At 42.7% G+C, this 25544-nt stretch overlaps 1 protein-coding gene across 1 annotated transcript in view; it reads right to left on the bottom strand.

The window, feature by feature from the left end:
* Window positions 1-20874, bottom strand: part of SYT16 (synaptotagmin 16) — a 37203-nt gene extending 16329 nt beyond the window's left edge. The window contains exons 1-2 of the mRNA XM_065755666.1: window positions 20283-20874; window positions 1087-1340 (exon numbers count right to left, since the gene is read on the bottom strand). Of these exons, the coding sequence (XP_065611738.1) occupies window positions 1087-1340; window positions 20283-20826 (798 nt within the window). The 5' untranslated portion in view covers window positions 20827-20874. The remainder of the gene's footprint in view (window positions 1-1086; window positions 1341-20282) is intronic.
* Between the last annotated feature and the right edge of the window lie 4670 nt (window positions 20875-25544).

Below are 25544 nucleotides of genomic sequence, written 5' to 3'. Positions count from 1 at the left end.
CTTGAAATGGTACTTGTGGTTCCACTGTAGGGGCATAAAATTATCATTTTTGTCTCTAAAGAGAGGAGCTCTGAATGGAGCATAATAGTGCTTGAACATTTCTGGCATGTCAGAACATTTAGTTCCTGCAATAAAAAGTCTTTCATTAATCCACACAATACCTTCAGATGAGAAGCTGCTTGTAGTAGATAAACTGGGACTTGGGGATATGTGCCCCCTGATGCTATAATCACTGTTTGCATTTTTTAAATCTACATGCCAGGAGTAAATCAAGAGCTGTATTCCAAAGAAATCCAAGCGGAGGACATTTGAGACACTGCAACAGACATGTACCAAGGGAATGTACATCAAATGCAGAGAAGAAACGAGCCTCAGATAAGCAGACAAACACAGTCAGGTACACTGCAAAGAGAGGTCAGAGCTGCCACTGCTCAGAGTTCCCATGTGTTGTACAGTGCTCTGTGGGACTGGCTTGTGCAGCAAACCAAAATGCTATTCAAAATGCCCTTTAAGGCTGGAGCACAGGCACTGAGGAGTGGCTCTCCATCACTTTAACCAGCTGCAGGCAGCACGCTCTGAGGGAAGGAACCCTTTTCTCAAAGCCTTGCTGCTCCGAGTATGGAGGCATTCATTTCCACAGCTGAAGAGCAGCCTCCTTTAACTCAGGGAGAAGACGTGACCTTTGTGTTGTTCTTTCAATATGTCTGATGCAGGCTGGTATTTTTTCAGAAATTTAATCTTGTGGTAAAATAATAAGAAAGTCAAACACATCACGCAGAAGGAATATGAGAGAAAAGGGGGCTGCTAAGTCATCAGGCATTCACAGTGTCTTAAATTCTAATGTTTTCTTGAGACTTCAAAACAAAGGTGTAGAACTAAGGGAGAGTGAAAGGGCTCTCTACCCTTGTGCCCCCGCCTTCCTTGGAAAGATGCCTGGTATCAATGGGGACCACAGTGCTGGCCACTTTGCCAAGTCCCAGACACCCCACCAACTGCCTCCGGCTTTCCAGATGCTGTCTAAGTTATAGAAACCACCAGTACCCTTCAAAATCTTCACCATATGTAATAAATGACAATTCACTGTACCTCAGGGCTCCAAGCTGATGAGCTGTCAGTAGCATCATTTCCTTCAAATCCCTGGTTGGTAAATGCAGCCCCCAGTTCCAAACGTCCTTCTGCGGCTTGCTGGCTAATACTGTCAGCAGTGCTGGACTCCATCCTAGGCCCTGTATGCTGCCCAGCAATCCTGCACTCCACTGTTTTTGAATCAACAGATTCATGGTCATCTTCACGACAGGATAGGTTGTCTTGGTAACTCAGTTGGCTTAGTCCATCCAGATCTAACAAATTTCAGTAAGAAAATAATCTCAGAGAGATTAGAAGGAATTCCTCCCCCTCTCACTCCCAAAATGTATCTCTCCTCTTTTGCCCTCCCTGCTGTATAGCAGAGGCAGCAGCTTCTCTTAGTAGCACTGCAGCACTGGACTAGTAATAAACCTTGTATATGTCAGATCTGATGGAGTGGACATGGCTGTTCCTCACTCTCCACATCCTGAACAGAGAAACCAGCTTCCTTTCCTTGAAGAGGTTAACCACCAAATGCAATTATCAAAGGACCACTTCAGGTGTTCTAGAGCCTTGGTGATGCTTTGTGGCCTCCAAGCGATCACTTACACGAAAATAGAGATCAGACAAGCGACAGAAAGCACAGCACAGGCCTGAAAAACAGATATCAGCAACATCCTTTCATGAAGGAGAAAGGTAGGAGTCAGCGTGGCCTAAGGGATGGTGCTGGTAAGAAAAGGAGTTATGCAGAGATAAAAGTACCACCACAACCCCATCACTCATCCCTGAGAGCTTAGGAGATGTATTCCCTAACTTCCTTGCCTGCTTTTGTCAGTTTCAATTCATCTGGTCCTTAACATTTACTCTGTGGTCTAAAGGAAAGTTTATAAATGAGAACATAATGACTTCATTCTGTTCAAATCACAACAGGTTCCTCTCCTGTGCCATCAAATCTCTGTTTTGAATACAGACCACTTTACTCTGAGGCATCAATGAGAGCACTCTGTGTGGAGTGATCCAGGTAATTACACAGGCAGGAACACAGATGAAAATAACATTGTGATTTGGCCTTGAATGTGTTCTGCGAACACTCACAGAAGAAAACCAGGGACCTTTCTCCTTCCAATGAATGCGATGCTGAGCCTTGATTTGGGAACACGAAGAGCCAGGTTCTGCCTCCATCACTTTCAAGTAAGCAGGGAGCAGTTACAGTGAATGGAAAAAGCTGCACTTCCAGACAGCTGATGAAAGTAATGAAAACAGATTCAAAAATGCTTGGGATTTGAAGGTTTGTTCTCATGAACAATATTTTTTCAAATTTGTCCTCCAGCTGAAGTCTTTAAATAATAGTAATAAATACTGCATTAAATAGAAAACAATTACTTCGTTTTGCTTAAGATTAACCAACATTTTCATTCTCTCCACATCCCACTGTCTGGAACAAAGCGTCCAAATCCTTCTGAGTAGAAATTCAATGCTTGGCCCTCAGAGCAAATATGTTGTGAGTGATTCATATCTGCCCCACAAAAACAAAACAAAACAAACAAACAAACAAACGGAATGGAGATTAATGACTCAGAAATCATTTCTTGGAGGTGGGCAGAAGCCTCTGTCTCCCCCTTTGGCTGCTCTTTCCATTAGTAACTAGGAGAACTTGTTCCCTTCCATCTGCCCTTGGAGAAGGGTCTCACCTGCTCCATCCCAGCAAAACGCCTCAAGCATAGGCACTTCAGCAGAGAGGTCTGAGAGCATTTCACAGCTTTGTAATTATAGTGCTGCTCTGAGATGTAGAAGATGGTCCTTCAGGAGAATGAGGGATCTGAATTCTGATCTCTCAAATGTCAGGTGAGTGCTCTTACTCCCTTCTACAATGCACAGTCTGCCTCTTCTTCTCCTCATCCCCTATCTGGCAGACCTAGTCCTGAAACCAAGAGCCCTCATCCTCTCCCCTCCACCCCAAGCTCAAGCTCAAGGGAAGGCAGAAAGTCATTTTTTTGCCATTACTCCCACTCTTCTCCACAGTGCCAGAAAACAGAAACAAGTAAACAGAACAATGCAAGCAAGAAATAAGACAACGGAAATTCCATATATACAAATTTACTGAGAGTCAATGGGTACAGGCGCTCCTTAAGGCATTTAATTAGCAAGCCAACCTCTAATACACATTTTAAACAGTGGGTCATCCATCAAAGCACACACCACACAGCAGGCTTTCAGAATAAAATGCTACTGTAGTAAGAAATCATCCTCACACAATTGTCTTGCGGTTTTGACTCCTGCTGGGATAATATCTGGATCAATAATGGAGGAATTTTCAAAAACTACATTAAAGCCATAAAAGGCTATTCATAACAGGAAAACTCCAGAAACGTATTAATAGAGCAAGCCATTTCCCTGGGACTCAGACACAAAACGAATGTGTTAGGAAAGCAAATGTAGCATTGGGAGAGAGGAAGGGAAAAGGTGCAATCACCGCAACCATTTAGTGAAACAGTCAGGTTTTTCTTTAAATTCAAAGCAGTTTGGTAAGTGATAATCACTCACAAATACCAGTATTAGAGAATCGTTATAGGTAACAGCCCTGCTGTAGAGAAGAAAAAAAACATATGTCTCCAATTACATCAGTTTTAGCATTATAGTCACCCAAAAAATGGTCAAAACAGAGCTTGTTCATGTAAGGAAAAAGGTCATAGCAGTAAAACGCCTGTAATTTACTTGAGAGAACTTTAAGGAAGAAAATGTCAGCTGTCTTATGAATACCTGACATGAATAAACAGCAGTGTCAGGGACACACGCCGAGACAGACTTATCTATTTCAGTTTTAATTAGCCAGGAGTCCCCACAGAGCAATAGAGGCCAATTCTAAAATTAAGGGCAGACAGCACTGTACACTGAAAGAGCGTGGGTTTCTCAGTCCTGTCCCACAACCTTTTCCTGCTGTGTCACATACCACAAGTCGTAACAGAGACCAGGAGCACACCAGGGAACTTAAATCACCACAAAACTGGGAAAGGTTGTGTTCCGGGTTGGAGAACCAGTTGTGAAGAAACCAGAAATTCGGCCAGATGAGAGGCTGAGCCTCACCCATAACACCAGGGAACTGAACCCTAACAGGTACTGGGATATGGAAGCTCTCTTGTGATACACAGAAAGTTCATCACATGAAATATGGACTGTGAAGATCCAAATTAGCAGATAAATCGTCAGTTGAAGCTAAAATAGCTTTGTTCTTTCTCAACAATGCACAATCTCAGTTCTATGAATTACAATACGATACAGAAACATCCTGAGAGACCTCGATGGTTCCTAAAATGCACTTCTAGAGTTAGAAGATGAAGCCCAGTAGACCTTGCTTAATGAACACCGAATAATTTATTAACCAGAAGGAAACACTGAGGTGAAAAGTTTAATGTGCAACTGTTACTTGCATTGGCCAAGGTGAAGTTTGCTCTGTGGACTGCAGTGAATTGCTGTGCTTTTACCAACAACAGCAACAAAAAAAAAAAGACTGTCTTTTCTTTGTGATTTTCAGAAACGAAAGAAATTTGATCCCTGCTTCTAGACTGAACATAAACACATGAGGGAACTTACAAGGTTGTTTTAGTACAGCCAAGAGAAGGAAAAGATTTCAGGATGGAACTTGGTACTTCTGGACTTGAAATCACAAGCAGTGATTTTCATAGAATCATCTGAGTTGGAAGGGACCTTTAAAGGCCATCTGCTCCAACTCCCTGCAATGAGCAGGGACACCCACAGCTCCATCAGGTGCTCAAAGCCCTGCCCAGCCTGACCTTGGTTGTCTCAGGGATGGGGCACCCACCACCTCTCTGGGCAACCTGTGCCAGTGCCTCTTCCTGAAAGACAGACACGGCAGCAGATGTGAGTAGTGGGACTGAAGCACATTTGCCCTCACACTGTACTCCTCTTGCCTGACCTCTGCTATAGCCATCGTGCCAAGCCACCTCTCCATACCTTAGCACCATACTCGCCCTTGCACTGAGCCACACCAGACACACGAAGACTGAGCAGTGCCCTTTGCTTTTTGAGTTTAGCCATCAAAGGGCTAAAAAAAATTCCCAGAAGAGCCTCAAAGAAGCAGAACTACTAATTACAATTAATCTAAACAAAAATGGCCTGTAAATTTTCGGGCTTAAAGAGAAAAAGAAACTTAAATTTCAAGTTACATTATGCAATCAGGACAAGATTGTTTAATTTACCACATGCTGGGTAATAGCACAAGAAGACTCCATGATTCCAGAACTAAAGCAGGCTCTTTATTAATAGGGTGATTTGCAGAGGGGCTGTGGGCAGAGCTGGCATATGAGCCATTCAGTTCCCCAGAGCATCCTCCAAATCCTTCCTTCCTGCAGTTCATGCTCCTCTTCCCAAGCTCTATCCAGGTTACTACAAAGATTTTTAACGGTTGAAAAGCTGAGGCTAAACAAGTCCAAAGTGAAGATCATCATGACGTTCATAATAGAAACAGAGGGTCAAGGGAAATTTTAAGAACATGATCTGAGAAGACTGTGTAAGCCAAGTGAGAGAAAAGCTTATCAGGGCTTCCCAGGATGCTCAATTTCTCCTTCTGTCTACATCTGTGGTAGGTTTTCTCATTCCATAAAAACAGAAAATTATCAATTTGAAGAGACTTGACATACCCAAGGACATTAGTTTATAGCCATTTGTTCACAATGAAAAGACTAATTTTGAATCAAATGTCCTTAGTGAAAGCAGGTCTCAAGATGTGGCTTAATCTAATTTCTGAACAGCTATTTAAATAGTATTAGTAATAGCTCTGAAAAATAAGGGCACCTCTGCACCATGTTGTGCCAGAAGAATTCAATGGAGAGCCGTATCTTGAAATGTTCAGAGGGTGTATTAAAATCAAGCATCATATTTCAGAAGTAAAGCATTCTATGGAACTGAAAACAGAGGGCACTTTCACAGCTCTTCCCTCTAACAAATTTATCCAGATTTTAGAATGTGTTTGGGCCAATTTTCTAAGTAGCTACACTTTTAAATGCATTCCATCTTTGTTTGTATAAAAGAGTCATTACATTAGTCCATAGAAGATCATAAAATTCTTCCCTTCTGTGCCATAAATTTTTAGTTTCTGTCATTGCCTGACATTTGGCGTATGTGCTGGCAAACGATATAGCATAATTCATTCACTGTTCACCTTGTGTTTGCAAAGCTGCTGTAAAAAGCTTTTGCTAAAAGGCTTGCTAAAGAATTGACTTGAATGGCACAGATTAAAACAGATTATTAGAACAAAGTCCTGCAGTTATTATCTTGGCAAAACTGGCAATAAAATCCAAGAAAATCCCTGTGGGTTATGAGCCAGAATTCCAAACCAAGACACTTTCATTGGGAAGATCTTCACAAGCTTCAGCTTCAATGGCTTCAATCCACACTTTACTTTCTCCAACTACTTTAGAATTGAGCTGCAAGTAACCAATAATGAAACCAATGTTAGTAAGAAAGAAAGGAAGATCATGTTTGGACACCTCTGTATCAAGCTCCTACAGGCTGGAGAGCAAGTGGCTGAATGTGAGACTATGCTCCGTACCTGCCAGTGCTGCTTTTTCAGATATTCCTGACCAAAAACTTTGTGAGCAAGACACACACATTTTAAACTGCTAAATCACCTCATCATCACTGTCTGAAGATGCTGTTGGTTCTTCATCCAGCCCGTAACTGACTACTGGGAAAGAATGACAACTTGGGATTGAGACAGCCTTGCTCTAAGCCAAGAACCTGGATGACACGGCACACTCATAGCTCTCAGACAGCCTTCTGGGAACAAAAAGGGGAACAAGGGTTTGGGGAAGATGGGTGAATAACAACTACATGGAACTGCTTCCTCAAACTTCAGGAAAACCTCTGGATGTCATGTTGTATCTGCAACGGTTATGAACTGTTAGACCTCGATCAATTCTGCATGTCATTTTTTTAAATGCAAGTATTTAACAGAGCAGGACAGAGCAGGACACAATGTACCACTTATAAAATCATTAGTACATGCAATGACAAAGTAGTCAGTAAAGGGCTTGAAAACTTTCTTACTCTTTCATTCTCTTTCAGCTCCTGCTAGAGTGGAAAGGGAACTTCTTTTGTGCAGAGAAAGCAACTCAGATGTGACCTGCTCTCTGGGTAAGGCCATGAGCACACAGATAGAGCACACTGCTATCAGGCACTGCTGACTCCATCTGCCAGCAACAGAGGAACTGAGGAGACCAATGTAAATTGTAACCTTTAAAAGTGAAGATACTCAGTTGAGCACATCGCCATGAACGCCCTTCCCCGCCTACTACCAGCACGTGCTTCAAATACAAGATGACTGCACCTTCATTAGCGTTGAAATAGCTGCCAGATGGGAAAAGAGGGCTCAGAACACACTGAATATACTTGGCCTTGCTTCGTCAGGGTGAGATGCAGAGGTATTTTGCTGATCCCCTCGCCATCAGCAGGGAGCCTGGCAGCAGGATGTTCTAACCCACTGGCAGGCAGTAGGGTAGTAGGCAGTGGAGATGGAGAGTGGTCAGTGCGTGTGTGTTTGTGCACGTGTGTGAACAAGCCAGGTGCCTAGCTGCTGCTCTTCAGTGTGAAGTGTACAATAATAGTTGCCAAGACTCACTTTGATAATTGCCATGGCAAATCCAAGCAGATGAACAAATGAGCATTGCAGGCAGCTTTCTCAGTGACATGGGCTGGTTTGGGACCAAAAGCAACTTTTTCACTTCCTATCGCATGACAACCACGTGGCTTCCAGCAGGGAGGCAGGATCCTGCCTTTACACAGTGTTAGGTCCATTAAATTCTGAAATGCATACTTGGTGACAATCGTTGCCACCACTCCATAAGCCCTCCTGCTGCCACTCTGAGCTCAGCACACAGCTCCTAGGGCAGAAGGACTGAGCAAGGCAGTGCCAGACAACCTGCACCCAGCCACGGCCCAGAAGAATTGCAGAATCATTCATGTTGGAAAAGACCACTAAAATCACCCAGTCTACCACCAACCCACCCCCACCATGCCCACTGACCATGTCCTTCAGTGCCTCAGCTCTACAGTTCTTGAACAACTACAGCAACGGTGAACTCACCACCTCCCTGGGCAGCCTGTGCCACTGCATTACCACTAAAGCTAAACATTCCTATTCTGATTAAAATTGGAAAGGTTTTAGGACATGAATTTTTAAATGGTTGGTGGCCAGCTATTGTAAAAATGGATTATTTTTTATATAAGCTATTAAAAATAACTTTCTCTGTAATTACTTTAAACAAAAATTATTTCGAGTTGTAGTAACCCTATGGCCTAAATCTATCCAAACAATCAGGGCACATAAAACTACACATTTCTTTTTCAGCCAACTGTGTAGTCAATTACCTCTGCAAAATTAATTTAAATGCTCAGGAAAAGCTGGTAACCTCTACTTACACAGGAATGTCTTCTGAGCACTTAAGGCACAAAATAAAAATTTAAATCTTGAATCTTCTCCAGAGAAGGAGACTCAACCACCCCTCCGTGCAGCCAGTTTCAGTGCTCTGTCACTGCACTGTGAAGAACTCATATGCTCTGCGGCACAGGGATGGATATGCAACCTGAACTCATCATGCATTAGGTTTCCATTGGACTTCCAGACTGGAAATTCAGTACTAGTTCTTAGGATGCCTAACTGGGGAGCACTTCAGTCATTTAACATTGGTGTAAGACAGAAGAGAGATACCAATGCTTTGCAACAATAGCAGGGAGATTCCTTTGTAAATCAGTAGCAAAACTCTGAAGTAGGCAATTCAACTGCAGCTTTAATTGGACTGTGACTACCACTGCTTCATTGATTGTTTCCACAGAGCTCATAAACATTATTATTTTTATGAGAAAATTCATTTTTTGTTTTGTTTTAATATATAGAAGATTGTATCGAGCCAAACTAAGTGCAAAGTTACCTTCCACTGAATTCATCTACTGCATCTTGCTTGAGTAAAGGGAGGAACTCAGCCAGGTTTTATAGACTATTGGCCTCTTAACTTTGACTCCAACTTTACAAATCCCCAAAGCGTGACTGCATCACTTGTTATAACACTGGTTGCAGTTTACTTGCATTTGGAAGCATACAGGCTAATTAAACAGCCGACACTGGGGAATCTGTAGCAAATGCTTGATATGTCTGCTGTTGAATCTGTGCCTGTGCAGCAGACAGCATCATGTCAGCTTAATATCTCTATATTAATAAAACTAACTTCACCCAGGGGAGAGAAAAACGTTCACCATTCAAATATACAAGTGTCCTGATTAGGAAAGGACAAGGGGAAAACATTTTCTATATCACCATGGAAACTTAAATAAAGGACCCATAATTACAATCTACATTCTGGAAAGATAATGAATACATCTTGAGATCTGCAGATGTTGTGTAGCATATACATATTTCTAGCAACGTCAACTCAATTACTTCTGTGCAGCATCTGTTTTATAAATCATCTCCCATCACCCTTAAGGATGTGTGTAAGTTGGTTTTGGTTTTGTTTTTTTTCCCTGAAGAGGACAGTGGGGGAGGAAAGAGGGTGACCTCTTTTTCTGGCAAGGTATTTCAAACTGCCAGTGTTTATCCAGAAATTTCACACATCCAATCAGTTACAGAGTTGGCTTACGGGCATCCAGACACACTAAGCTAAACTGCATGAAATAAATAATTCAAGAATTCTCTGCTGCATTACCAAGTATGAACAATAACTTACCATTCGTTCAAGAAAATAAGTTATCAAATAAAATACACAGTGTAGGTGTAAAACAGAGGTGTACCACATGCATCCTGTCTGCCTGAATGTTAAAAAACACACAAAAAAACCCAACACAGTGATTTTGGACGAGCAATGAAAACTCAAAATTCTTCCTTCCTATACATTTAATGCTACCCTTGTGCATCCACTTTTTTTCCTAAAGATTTTGATTCTGTTCTACTGAAGCCCATGAAAACTTAAATGGGAGAACCACCAAGCCCTGAAGGAAGTAGAAGTGCTATACAAAAAAAAATATAAACAAATGTATTTGATCATATAACCAGAACAATATCAGCACATCTATGTATATTGCATTCACTTGGAGGATCCCAGGAGGTCTCTGTGCTGTGTTCTTTGCTATTACAGAAGCAGCCACAGAAGCCTGGTCCTAAAATTTTCATGACCAGGCTGACAGAGAAACAGCAATCTGCACTGGTTTCTAATTCAGCAAAACCTAGAGCTGCACACAGAGCAATCTCTTCTGGAAAACTGGAAAGGCTTGCTTCAAACAATGAGTTTGTTGAAGCTTCTCAGACCTGAGGAGGAACGTTTTATCAAGAAACATACAGCAGTGCCCATGGAGTTCCCGCTATCAATTTCTGTGCAACTACAGCTCTGATCTGCACAGCATCTACAGCCTGGTGTCTTCTCACTCTTGGTATCAATCATCTCAACTTGGGCTTCAAATCAAAGCACAGAGCAATGCAACTGCCTAATTTATGGGTTTGACTAGGGACTAGGCACCCTTGTCTTCATTTATGCTCAAAACTGTTTAGAGATGTAGTCCAGTCACCAAAAAGCCTTCTTTTTATACAGAAGAAACATCCATCTGGACATTACCACTCATCCTCACACAGTTCACACACATGGAGAACCACCATTTGGCAGCTTTCAGACCAGGGGAAATTTCCAACAGAAAGCAAACAGAAAAGTCAAGGGGTAATCAGAAACAAGACCAATTGCAGTAATTGGTTCTGAGCACCAAGCACTTCCATAGCCAAACAATACAGCAGTCAGAACAATAAACTCCAATTCCACATGCTGCTGTGCAAAGAAATAGAGAACTGCCCACAGAAAACAGCATGAAAATCAACAATCTTTTCCTGTTGCCTTTTTCCTACTCCAAAATTTGTTTTTAAAAATAGGAACATAAGATTCAGCTTCAAGCTAACACTCACTTCGTTGCCTAAGGTTCTTCCATAGCAAAAGGAAATGGCAGCCAAGAAGCAGAAGTAAAAAAATCATCCCCGATTTTTCCCAACACCTACTTTATGTTTCACATGTGGAGCAAGCATGAGTCAGGCTTCATTTATGTCACTGGGATTTATTAGCACAGGCCCAGGACTCGCGGAGAAGTGGAAGACAAAAGACTGCACACTGTAGGAGATGCCACTAAGCCAGAAACCCCCGTGGTGTGGACACAGCTGCACCCATGAGTCAGTGTGCATCCCTCAGCCAGGCTGCTTGAAGATGACATCTGGCTGCAGAGGCAGAAAAGTCCTTTCCAACTGCATATGCTTTGCTTGCACTAGGATGGAGCTGTCGAAGCAGGTCCAGAGGAGGGCCACAAAGATGATCAGAGGGCTGGAGCTGGAGCCTATCTCCCACAAGGATAGGTGGAGAGAGATGGGGCCTTGCAAAGAGAAGGCTCCATAGGGACCTTATAGCAGCCTTCCAGTACCTGATCGGGGCCTACTGGAAAGCTGGGGAAGGACTTTTTATCCAGGCAGGAAGCGACAGGAGTAGGTAAAAGGGTTTTAAACTGGAAGAGGGCAGATTTAGATATCGGGAAGAAATTCTTTACTGTGAGGGCGGCTAAACACTGGAACAGGCTGCTCAGTGAGGCTGTGGATGCCCCCTCCCTGGAAGCACTCAAGGCCAGGCTGGATGGGGCTGTGAGCAACCTGCTCTAGAGGGAGGTGTCCATGCCAATAGCAGGGGGTTGGAACTGGATGACCTTAAAGGTCCCTTCCAACCCAAACCATTCTATTCTGTGATACTTCAGGGCACAGGTATAGCTGCCTGCAGTTCAGGGTGTTGGAACTGTAAATGTTCATGGACCAAGAAACTAAAAGTGCAGGATCCCCAAGACCAATGGTTTAGGAAACACTGTCCTTTTCTTCTAACAAACAAAAAAAAAAAAGTACTCTCTTTATAAGTGTTATTTTCAATACATCTTTCCTAGTATTCTCCAACAGGTGGAACTCCAGCTTCCCAACACCCACCTCTTTTATTTGACTTGGACACTAATTCTAATGCAAAAGCCACTCTATATCTGTGCAAGCAACAAGGACATTCATCTGAAATGGCACTGGCTCCTTGCAGAAAATGGTCTGCCTCCTTGGAAGTCAAGCTAGCCAGTGGGGTGTCCAGGAGACCCAGGACTGCTCAGTTTCTCTGTGCCACACTCAGGAGCAACTAGATCCAGCACACGCACACTGATTACAGACCATTCCTAGCACTAAATACGTAACCATCAGCTTCACACCCACAAGTCTTTGTTTGCTGATTAACAGGGTGGAAATCAACTCCCTCGCAAAGAGATTTGTTTGGGGTTGCTACGGATAACTACTGCACTGCAACAAGGCAGACATTTATTTTCCCACTGTTTTTTCTAATTGAAACTTTCTGTTTGCTACCACAGGGTTGATTTACCACAGCCCCCTGTATCACTGCTGTAACACCTCCATTTTCCTGGGAAAATCACAGCCCTGGGTAGTAGCAGTGGGTGAGGATGTGGTGTAACAAGGTTCTTATGCGTTTGCAACCAACACTGTCACCCAAAGCAGATGTCCTCCTTCTTTATCCCCATTTCTCCTTGCTTCAACTTCAGTGACCATGTGGAATCATAGAGTGGCTTGGGTTGGAAGAGACCTCAAGGTTCATCGAATTCCAACCTCCCTGCCGCAAGAAGGGTTGCGAGCACTCAAACAGATTGCCCAGGTCCCACCTAAACTGGCCTTGCACATCTCCAGGGATGAGATGCCTACAATCTCTCTGTGCAACTTTTGGAAGGCTCACTTGATTTAAAAGCAATAAGGAAGGGACACATAACTATTAAGTGAAGCAAGGAGCTAAGTCAAGGCACAACACAGCAGCATGTCCATGAACCCAGGCATGGGGAGTAGCACAGCTTGTGATCAAGGAAACACAGCACATCTCAGTCACAGCTTTATATCTGACAATTACAGAACAGCAAGCTATTGACAACTGCAAAATCACTCCTGGGTCCAATGGCTTTACAGGTACAGTGTATTATTTATGGTAAGAGGTCAAGACCCCAAAACCGACCCTGTGACACAGAGCTTCAGCAAACCTCAGTGCTCTCGTTAATACGAACTCAGGGGTTTCTCTCTAGCACCATAACTCTTAAACTATCTGCCGGAGAACACTCCTACATGGATTAAGCTGCTATGTATACACTGTATGGGCTTCACTCTCCCTGAGCCTGAGGAACACACTGTCTCTGAGCACGCGGTTTGTGTGGGCATTCACTCACGCCCAGTGCAGTGCTTCCATGGATGCTTCATCGTGCACCAATGCCAAGTTCCAGATAGGGAGCGCTTGCCTGAGTGTCAGGGAACTTTTGGGTGGAGTGCAGAAGGCATGAAAGCATCAGTGATTTTTCAGTTTACTTCACTGGATTTTCTACAGGCTTTGCTATGGACTGGTTAGAGATTCAGCTCAAGTTTTGCTCTACAAGAGGTAACTGCATGAGAGCCATGCAGACAGCATCTGCGGAGGTACAGCTCAACCTCATCTTCCTCATTACCCAGAAGATCACCACTGGCACAATATGGCTATTTGCCACCTCTAAAACTGCATATTTTTTCCTCCATGACTTCAGTCTCCCCCCCTTTACTTCAGTCTTTTTCCCTGGTTACTACAGTTGTATTTCAAGAGACTACTAGACCACTCAAGTTGCTTGCTACTAACAAATCATTACAAGAGCCAGAAATTAACTGGTAAAAGAATTCCTATGTCTGGCAGAGGAGGAGGACCACCTTTTGGTCCAGGAGGCTCACCTTTTGGAAGGTGAACCCATCTCATATAACTTCAGAAAAGTGCAATGCAGTGAGGCTAGGAAGAAACAGAGGATTATCCATGCTTTCAGTAGTCCCAATGGTCATTCACTTCTGCAAGCATTTGCCTCTAGTCATGGGTTTGCATAAGCAGCCTTGTACAAAGCAGGCCAAACTAGCAAGGACTGCAAATGTGAAAAGACAAAAGGTACTACTGTCTGCATCAGCTCACAGAAATACTATGCTCAAGCTCTGCACAGTGCTGCTAGTATGCCTGCATGCAACCTCCCGCAGCACTGTGAGATCATTCGCACCTGCCTCACCCATAGTAGGAGATGGAAGGTGAGGAGGCAGGGTTTCTAGGAGAGGCAGCACTTGCCAGATGCTGCCAAGATTCTGTTTATTGGCAAATGAAGTCTCCTGAGCCCTAAACAACCTTCCCAGAGGAAGACAGAGTCGCAACTGCCATATGGGGAGTGGGAAGAGGATGCCACTTAGCAAAAGTGGATCAGAAAATACATGCACAAACACACACGCTCACACACAATTTGTTCTGCAACCGTGCTGAATGGCGACATCTATTTCTTCATTTTTAAATAAATCTTTCTCCATACAGCTTATGCAACCTTCTAGATGGCAAGTACAGATGACAAATACTCCTAAAGAGTGTATCCCTCATGCCCCTTAGGAAACTAGGCAGGAGGGAGCCTTGCCTGCTAGACAAGGAACTTGGTGAAAATCCAAGCCACCAAAATTTGAACCTTTGAAAGACACAACTGCAAATTAGTATATTAAATACAAGAAAGGAACATGGTGCCAGCTTCACAAGGACAAAAGTCTGTGCACAAGTACTTTCTGAGCAACTCTGAGTTTTACAGAGAGAAAGCATTTGATGCAAACTCATGCCTGCACTTCACTTCAGAAAGCTGTGGACTCTTATCACATCCTTCAGATCCCAGATGCATATCCCCAGTCACATTATGCTCTCTCCCACTTGAGCAGCCAGGAGTATTTTCTGTGAAGTGTTTTTGCCCACTATCTGTCTATGCTTTCCTTCCCTCAGTGCTAGCGGTGCTGTCAACTCAGGGTAGCCTCTTTCAATGTCCTGCTTTGAGTGCAGGCACTGATTTTATAAGGCTACATTCAGGCTGGAGCACTAGCTGGCTCTGTAGCCAGACAGGTGATAAAATACATCAGCACTTAGGATTTTCAAATGGAAACAGGCCATCTATCTGTCTGAGCTTCAGGTTCATACAGAAGTTTGATTTATCACATAAACAACATATTTTTCTTTTGGGTCTATTTTGCTACGTGGGACTACAGGACCTAATGAAAAGTCACTTCTTGCCTAGGAATTCCTGGCTGTGTGAAGGGTCATTTACTGAGGTCAGGAGTGTCCATGTACAGAAGAAAGAATAATTTCTTCCACTACAGCAATTACTGGCAAAAATCAATGACCCCTGTTAAGCTGGAGGCCAAGGTAAGTAAATGCAATAGGGCTCTCTGGTTTTAAAATTCCCAGAGCCTCAGAGGCATGCCTCATGTTACACGTACTGAAGAGAGATATCTAGCCATCTAGACAAGATTCCTATTAGGACATCAAACCTCCTAGCATTCTAAGGTCAAAAAATTTACTTTATCTAGCTTTGAGATTGTCTAATTGATGGAAAAATTCTCCACAGATCTCATGCAATTCAAGAGTAGTGCTCACCTATATATTACGCTAGCGTTATGAACATAGTGTCAGACAGCTCGGGAGACTCTTCAATCACAGAGCTCACTGTGCAAAAATAGCTCCATTTTGATTCAGAAGACTCAGCTCTGCTGACGTGTCTCTCCCCACGCCTTTTCAGAGCAGTGGTTGCTTGAAACCGCTGCCTTAGTGGTCACTCTGACTTTTTGTTTGCAAAGGACATGGGCCCTGAGAAGAAGCAGATTAAGATCACTGTATTTATGGCATGCTTATTGCTATACCTCACTTTGTTGAGGTATTACTACTGGTTTTCTATAATAGAGCTAGGCTGGGAAATGGACCTGCTCTAAAAGTAGTGCACTGCTAACGGAGGGGTAGAAGTGCCTCACTGCTCTACTCATTTTTTCCAACTCTTAAGCCAAATGTGCAATGATAGATCTGGCAGCCACAATCTCAGCAGCCACCCCTAGTCAGCTGATAGCAGCATCTCGGCCACAGGAGGATGCAAAAGCTGTTTCCTCCCCATTCTGGGATGGATGACACCAAGCTTAGACAGCAAGGGGGGGTTCTCAAGGAAGCCGCAAAAGCAAGTTCATCTGTATTTGCAACGAACTGTAAATCTGAAATTTGCAAATGGTATCAGGGATCTGGATGCATGGAAGGGGCTGCATTCCCATCACTAACTTCTTCAATCAAGCAGCCTGTGCTATTGAGCAACCTCCTCATTCACTTTTAAATTGTGGCTCAAAAGCATTTGAAGTGATAAACTTCTCCCCACATTTGTTTTTTCAACCTGGCACAGCATTACTAGCATTGCTGAAGAACAGGCTGGGACTCAGCAGCAGGCAAACCAGCTGATTAGCATGCCTCAGTGTCTCAGTATCATGTTCAAGAAACGTTAGATGTACCGAGGGACATGGTTTAGTGGGAAATGCTGGTGAGAGGTGGACAGTTGGACTGGATGATCTTAGAGGTCTTTTCCAACCATGGTGATTCTGTGATGATTCTATGATCAAACAGACATTTGACGTACAAAAACCCAAGAACCTCATTGATCAAATACTGTATTAGATCCCTAAGCCTAAAAATGGTTTTCCATGGTTTGTTTGCTGCTTTGAGGCCTCAGAAAAGCTACTCAGGGAGCTTGACACACTTCTTAGGAGGCAAAAATGCAATCAAAAACACATCTGATAAAAAGAAGACGAGGTAATGATGGTTTTTAACTGCAATTCTATTTCATCTCAGAAGCATGCTGTAAGTTTAAGTGTGGGGAACAACTGGATTTCATTTTGAATTTTTTTTAATGAAAATTATTCTCCTCTGGGGTGTGGTTTTCTCTTCTCTTAAACCTAATAAACTATATATTGGAATGACCTTGTAACGGGTTTCTGTGGCTCTTTAATCACCAGTGGCTGCTAAATGAAGCATATCTATTTTCTCTGTTACATTACTATTGGCAACCAGGTCGTCAGTAAGTGCCCAGAAATATTTCCATGGCAACAAAAAGCATTCAGCATTGCAACTGTTTTGTGCCAATTTAGCTTTAAAATATTCTATTGTGGAGAGAAATATGGTACATTAAGTGAAATAAAGTCAAGATGCAATGTTCTGAAAGAATATAAGGATAAACAGGAAACATGTATTTTGTAGAAATGAAGAAAATATGCCAAAAGCAAAGAAAAATGTTCAAAGCTAATACTGATGCTACTGAATGCCTTTGCTGAATGTCAGCAAGTCCATATGCTCACTAACACTGTCACTTGTCACTTAGGGTTAGGTAACAAAGCTAACAGAAACAAGGATACCTCAAACTTCTTCTCTTGATCATTTTAATCCACGACTGAAATTTTAAGTTCTCAGGGTATTACAGCCTCTCTGCATGTCTAGGTTACCATCACAAGAGTTCACACTCTGGATGCTAGAGAGTGAATCTAAAGGAAAAAGAAGGAAATATAAAGAAATACATGAATACAAAGAGCATGTGTGTGTTTTAGAAGACATTTTCAAATCACAGTTCAGCACCTTCTCTCCTAATACACAACTTGGATAGTTCTGAGAAAAAAGGCACCATGTCCCAGCCCTCAAGCAGCCAACCTCATGACTGCCATGTCTTGAGGGCACCGGATGGCCCTTTGTACAGTGCAGTGATAAAAAGATAAAAGACTGCTTTTGAGCATTTAGAGTGACATTCCCTGTGGTGTAAAAAGCTATGTGATGGCTTCTGAACCACCTCATGTGGAAGCAGGAACTCTAGGCTGCAGCAACATAGGTGCTGACGAGCTCTGTAAAGACAGCCTCCTATCCCACAACAGCTCCAGACAGCCTACTACAAAGGAAAGCTAATAGGTAATAAACAAGAGCCCAGCAACAGCAACTCGGTCAGCATCTGCTCTCAGCAATACTCTTCAGCTTCAGTGACAGGTTACTCTGGCACCTCTGAATGTCACTGTACTGTGAGCTCATCTCATCCATCCACGTGCTATTAAGAATCCTTCTCTTCAGATGTCCCTGGAGATAAGACAGCAGGTGAGAAACTGCTTTAACAGTGACAGCAGCCTATTCTTGTCCCTCAGCTCTCTGAGAGCTCTCGACCATTTCTCCCATCCACTGTGAACACAGGCATGGGTCCAGAGACAGGACGAAGACTTGGGGGCCACCATCAGAACACATCTGGCATGCACTGCCCCCAGCTGTTCTGAATAGCTCTGAATCACTCTGACAGCCCCTGTTGGGTACTTCTCTGACAGGTCCTGCAGGAATCAGGGTTGCATCCCGCTCCACGCTTGTGTCCTACTCCAGTGCATCCGTGCCCTGGCCATTAGATCCAAGCACACACTAAATTCATCCCTTTGGCTTTGACTTGGTGTCGGCGAACAAACCCCCAGGGAAGGATACTGCACAGACACTGTATAGGAAGACCTGGGGTACCAAAGGGTAGGGAATCTCAGCAAGTTAAAGAATGGGCTCCAAGAGACAGCTCCAAAGTGCTTTACCAAATTAACTGAGTTCATCCATTTGGAACATGACACAAGCAGTCCTAGCTTGGGCGATGAAGAAGCCAAAACAAAAGCACTTTTTAATCACTGAATCACATACTGGTTGAGGTTGGAAGGGACCTATGAATCCACCTGGTCCAAACCCTGCTCAAGCAAGAACACACAGGACATGTTGCCCATGCTTACATCCAGGCTATTGAAGATCTCCAAGAAGGAGACTCCACAACTTCTCTGGGCAACCAGTGCCAGAGCTTCATCATCCACATGATATAGAAGTGCTTCCTGATGTTAAGGAGGAACCTCCTGTGCTCCAGTTTGCACCCACTGCCTCTTGTCCTGGCAATGGGCACAACTGACAAGAGACTGGCTCTGTGCTCTTGGCACCCTCCCTTCTGGTATTTACAGACACTGATGAGATCCCCCTAAGCCTCCTCTTCTCCAGCTGAACAAGACTCAGATCTTAGTCTCTCCCTTCTAGGAAAGCTACTCCAGTTCCTTTATCATCTTATTAAACCATGGCCGTGGCAGTGCAAGGAACAGAAATAAAGAAAGGAGTTAATTTTAACATCCAAAGAATGCAGTCAAAGTTTATACCTTTAGTCTGAAATTCCTATTAAAACCAAAACCAGAAAGCCTAAACTTTGACAGTCTACACTGAAAAGGCTAAATATATAACACTTCCCTAGAAGTAAAAAACTCTGGTGAAAGAACTCTTGATGAAAAGCTCTTGGCCATTTTAAAACAAACATTTTCAATAGCTTCAACTTCCTATTTAAAAAAAAAAAAAGGAATTTAGACACCTGAAGTCAAGCTCTAAAGACTTAATGTCAAGTTCTCTGGGTTCATACTCCAAATCCTCTCCACTTCCCACTTCACCTCCTTTCTTAAGAAGCTGCTAAAAATGGCTTTAACCTAGCAAAACCCCCAAGATAGTTGGTTGGAACACACATCTCCATTAGTTTTCTGTGGACCAGGGAACCTCTAGCCACATTTACAGTGGTATCTACTGAATAAAAGTCCAGTGGCTGAGATTCAGTTCTGAACACGAGTACCTGAGAAGCTGTTCGTGTCATTTAATGATGAGAAGTCATAGTTAGGTCTATTTAAAACTGAAAATACCAAATTCATTTCTCCATCCCATAATCACTTGCCTGCTGTCCTTTTCATTTTAACATAAGAAGTCTGTGAGGGTGGTGGGAGAGAGTGAAAGCGATTTGGGAGCCTTTCATCCATAAGATCATGAGATATGACTGTTCTTTTACTAGACCATTTCACAGCACATGGCACAGTAACATCTTGAGATTCCCGGCACAAAGAAACAAGGTTTGAGATTACATATATATCTTTAATAGCAGTGATGAAAAGGCAGATGGTTCTCAAAGCAAAGGCTTAAGGCTAAACATTCCCTTCAAAAGATTCTGTTGCCTGAAACAAAACACGGTGGGCACAAAAAAATGCTCTGTGCTACTGCAACAGACCTTGACTGGTGTCTAATATACAGCATTTAATTCTGAAGATTTTCACTAATTTCAATTAAAACAGTTTCATGAATAAGAAAAATAATTGGAAAGTGAAGAGGGAAAGGTTAGATTTTTCTGTGGGACTTTTGATGAGGGCTTATTTTAGTGGTGAAAAACAAAGACTACATTGAACAAAATGAGCAGACAAGCAACTACATCAAATCAATACCGGAGATGAGAATTCTTGGTGTTTGCTAGCTGCTTACCTGCAAAATTTGCCTTGTTTTTAATTTCTAAAGAGCCATCCATGTTGAAGCTGTGTTCGTGGCCTCTCACCCTCACATAGGGCTCACTTTCATCTTCAGAGATGGTAGGAAGTGGCTGGACATCTTCATTCATCCAGTGTGATCCATTGGCAGCCAATGGCCTGGTCCTTTCAACACACTGCCCTGGTAAGCTGGTGGCATTCTTAACCCATTTTTGCCTCTGCAGACTCACGTCAGAGCCATGAGGAAGGGCCTGTGAAGCAAGATCATGACCTGCCATGTGACCATCTTCTCTAGGGCATATGTATTCTTCATCCCACAGGTCTATGTGTCCTTCATCTTCTGATTCCACAGAATAATCCTCATAAGCACCTCCATTGTCCTCCAAGCCCCGGTTTCTATCTTCTTCTGACTCACGACCCACTCCACTCAAATTCAACAGCGAAGCAGATATAGAGTCTCCTGCTTGTTGGATAGCTTCATATATGTGAGACAACCAAGAAGAAAGTGGCTGAAGAAAACTCTGAGCAGCCTCAGATGCCATGGTTAATACTTTGACAGTGTCTGGAGGTCAGCTGTTCAGTTCCACCAGCATCTCACTTATAATTCAGAAAGCTTTAAAAAAAAAGTGTCATAAGAGATCACTGTAAATTGCTTGTCCATCAGCATCAATACATTATCCGCCTCAGATGTCTAGATCAGAGAGGAAAAAGGCATAAAGGACTTCTATTCATTGAGAATACTGCTGGAAATCCAGAAATGATGGACAAATTGCACATATTCCTGGAGAATTCTGGAAAGTTGCCATTAAGCTAATAAATACTCAGTAAATATATAAACATAGAACATGGGAGAAAAGTACCTTTCCTGAAGTAGAATAATTCTTCTTACAGTTCTCAAGAAGACCTGGAAAAGAAGAAAGAACAGGCCTACTACAACTACAATAGTGCTAGATAAGCAGAAGAAAATTCTATCCCCACAGACTGATGAAAATGAGTATATATCATCAGAAATACAGGCCCACAGTAATTGTTATTTCACCTATTGTGGTCTCTTAAAGGAGTAAATTAACTGATGCAAACTAATATCTCTGCAATCAAACAAACCTTTTCACCATTCCTGTGGAGGTCCTATGCAGGATGGTTAATGGTCACTTGGGTGAAATCTTACCTCTTCAAGACAAAGGAAAGAGATGTGACTGGTACAACTGAGACAGGACTGGGAGTCTTAACTAGCACAGATGCCAAAACACTCATAAATAATCTAGGAGCAGCAACAAGTGGTTTACACGCATTACAACATTAATTGCGGTCTCCTCTATCAGCATTAGGATCAAGCAACGTCTCTTGTCTGATATTCAGCCTCAGTGGGGAAGAATAAATAAAAGGAACTACAAACTGATTGTAGATGCACTTCCTATAGCCCAAGACGATGTTTCCACAGCTCTTACATGTGTTTAGGCTCAAGTGTGGCTGCAACCTACTGTAGCAGCAAGGTGATGGAGACACCTTAGCCACTGGAATTCAAAAGGTAATTTGAGATAATGCCATTAAATTTGGAAGGGAATTCCAATCCTGGTGGCATTCAGTCAGTTACAAAAGAACGAGGAAGGATGGAGAACACCATAGGAAACTTCTTCCGGATGGTAACAGGGACTTCTAATTTCATGCTTCTTCATACTGTTGTGATTTTACTAACTCTGCCTTTAATATGCCTATTGTTTATAGTTACTTTGTATGTAAAGGTTTGGCACATGATAAACCGAAGAACTACAGCCAACTGAAACACACAAACTAATACACAGCACATAGCAATACTTCACTGTCTACTTGCCATGAATCTGTGAGCACATCATCCATCTACTGTTTATATCACAGAGACAATAGGAGATGACCATACCACTGCTCTGTGACAATAAGATGAAATGACTGTAGTCATGAGCTGGAAAGTGATGGGTTCAGGTGGGTTCAGTCATAGGTTCAGATTAGATATTAGGAAAAACTTCATTACCATGAGGGTGGTCAAACACTTGAACAGATTATCTAGAGAGGCCAGACCCTATGCAATTAAAGAGGCTGCTATACACTTGGGCATCCTAATCTTCACTGTCAGACCTGTTGCTTCCAGCTTGCCTCCATTCAGTGACCCTTTAGTAGTGCACACTTCAGACCATCAGAAGTTGAGGGAACTGCTGGCAAATCAGCTTGATATCAGCTGTACTGGTCTTGGGGTCCTGCTCCCTGTGTGCTACTAATAAGTGTATTGCACACCTTTTGTCATTTCTAACTTTTCTTGTTTAAAAAAATACCACATTAGCCACTGTTATCCTTTCCTTTTGAAATTTTACTTCTGTTCCTCGCAATTTGACTAGTGTTAATTTTTCAGATTAAATAATCAGATGTTAATTTTGTCTCCTTTGAAGGTATGCTCATTTACTGTCTCATTTTTCAGTATATCATCTTTGAGAATCCATATTTCACCCTTTCTTTCAGTTCCAAATGAGCTTCCACAGATTATATTTTTGGAACTTAACTCAGGAAGACACACGAGGAGCAGAGCATCCACAAGCCAGGTCACCCAATTTTCTTCTTCAGATTGAGCCAGGGGGGTTCCCACCAGCTTTGTAAAGGAGTGTGATCTCAGCCTAGCCACGTGCCTCTAAACAGGAGCGATGCCAGGACATTGGTCTCTGAGCTTCCTGTTCAAGACCCCAGAGACAGTTTCCAGTGCTGTGACCGAGGTTGGAAAAGACCTCCTGATCATCCAGCCCAACATCTATCACCAATATTTCCCATTATTCCCACAGAAACTCAGGTAACACTGCCTGTCATTCACTCTACCTCTGGCAAAGGACAAACCATGTTGTGACACGAGCTCCCAGGTGAGCTGAACCCCTCACTGACTCTCTTCTTACTCAGTCCTTCCCTTGTTGAAACCTCTCTGCAGCTCATTTTCCTGCATGCCTGATCCAATTACGCACTCCAAATTATGCATTTGCAGCATATGCAGCAACACAGATTTGAACTGATAAATCACAGCAACACAGAAGTTACAAGGCAGAGATGGTACTTCAGACAGTGGCATTCTCCCACACTTTGAAGGAGGTAAATCTGGGTGTGAAAGAATACGTTTTTAACCTGTCTTTTCTTTACAGGGAAAAGCAAATTTAGTCGCTGGTTTCTGATAGAAGAGGACTCAGCAGGAAGAAGCACAACAGCAGTAGCCCTTAGTGGGTTGCAGACATCTAGGAGAGGTAGCTAACCAATGCAGATAAAACATATGGGAGCAGAAATGAAGCTCTGATCTGTTCGAAAAAAAATCAACAGGACACAGACTTGTGTTATTTTCATAGGGAATAATTAGCTCCTCTTGTTACTAGATTTCAGAGCTTGCACTCCCTGATGCCAGGGCTGGCTAACCCACACCTCAGGCACTGCCCAGCAGACCACTGGAGGGAGGCTGCATCACAAATGTGTTCCACTGGAAAAATCCAAATTGCTTTGCAGCCACATTGCAACACACATGTAGGACCAATGCCTGCACAATCCTTGCAAGTAGAAGCAGGGCACACAGAGAGCACCCAGCCCCACTCAGCCCATCCTCCGCTCCTCTTCTCGTCCTCTTACTGAAGGCTCCACAGCCTGTGATATGCTGAACCACTGGAGTTGGAGTGAATTATAAGTTGTTTATTTTTGGCCTTGCAGCAGATGGATAAACGTAACAAGCTGCAGACAAGTTTAGGCGGGTAAGGCTTTTACAAACTCTACAGAGGATCAAAGGCGGCCGATCTCTGTTATCAGCTTGCTGCTTCCCAGCAGCTCTCTCCTTTAATTAGCAGGCACTGTTCTAATTGAATGTTTATGATATATTTGTCAACATGGCCTTTTTGGCACTACGGATTTTTACTTTTCAATTCTCTAACTTTTTTTACAAGCATTAGGAAAAAATAAAACAACTGAGAAGAGCATCTGAAATGTGTAGGAAAAGAAAAAATCCATTTCCTTTTAAAAGCATCAGAAGAGAGAAACAGTTTAACAAATTCACTTCAAGTTCCATCTTCCAAAAACCAACCACAAGAATTTTCACACTGAATCTCCTGCTTAACTGAGTCTTTTATTTTTTTTTTATTTATTTTTTCCCTGTCTTGGAAAATTCGATAACTAAAGAGATCAATGTTAAGCCTTTCACAGAAACCATCACAACCTTTACTATGATATATACTCTCTTGTCTCAATAGGATCATTACTCCTGAGTAGCATTCCCATTGAGAGATGCAATTACTGGACAGCTAAAAAAAGACTATCAGCAGAATTTCAAACACTACCACAATGCACAGGTTTGTAATACTAGCTAAGTGTCTTTCCATCTTCTTGATATGCAGACTTCTAAAAATTGCCATCATATATCTATTTCTCTTCTAATAATATGTCTGATTATCTTCTTCCCTTTTTCAGACTGCTGTACAGCGTAGGCACAAACCTCCTTTTCTTCACCTGTCACGTAGATCTTGCAGAAGTTCTCCACCAAACTTCTCCCTACAAGGGCAGCTTTTACACCAAAGGCTGAAAACAGTTTTCCAGCATACAACAACCAAACTAGTTCCCATCCGTTTATTTTCTGAAACACAAGATGATAAAGAAATCTACATTCTCACCTCTTTGCCTGGGAGAACGCTGTCCCGTGCTGAGACACAAGTAGAAATCAGATCTCAGAAGACATCTTCGCTGTGGGAATAGAAGAAAGACTATTCAGAGCAGAAGCTGTGGAGCAAGAGAACGGCATGAGAAAGGAAGGCTGAGAACCAAAGACACTCCAGAAGTACAGAAAAGCAAAGTCAAGTCAGCTGTGTGATGGCCATGCCATGATGATGATCCTGATCGGAGGAAGAGCGTGTGGCTCGGAACAATTCATGACCCTGCATGCACAGTTCAGGAGTGTTTGTGGGATGTTTTCTTGACATGTAAATTCAGGTGGGAAAGAGAAAAGAGAAAACTTGTGAAAGTATACAGGGGATGCTGGAACCTGTAATAAACCTTTTGGATCATTCACATCTGAGTCTGGGAAGGATGCACCTTCACTGCTGCTGCCAAGAAGACTGTACCAACATCTTTTTTTGCAGTTTGGGTAGGTTGCTGAATCTGGCTTTCCACAAATGCTGCCATCTTTGCTTAGATTGTGAGACCTCCTGAAGTCAGAGGTCTGTCTGTTTCATTAAATGCAGTGCTAGCAAAACAGGAAATTTGTGACTGCACACAGAGATAC

The sequence above is a fragment of the Cyrtonyx montezumae genome, unplaced genomic scaffold (genome assembly GCF_038088225.1).
Source record: "Cyrtonyx montezumae isolate F1298 unplaced genomic scaffold, pur_monq_1.0 scaffold_10, whole genome shotgun sequence".
NCBI classification, from domain to species: domain Eukaryota; kingdom Metazoa; phylum Chordata; class Aves; order Galliformes; family Odontophoridae; genus Cyrtonyx; species Cyrtonyx montezumae.
The sequence above is the reverse complement of the archived record's forward strand: the minus strand, read 5'-3'. Positions and strand labels throughout refer to the sequence as shown.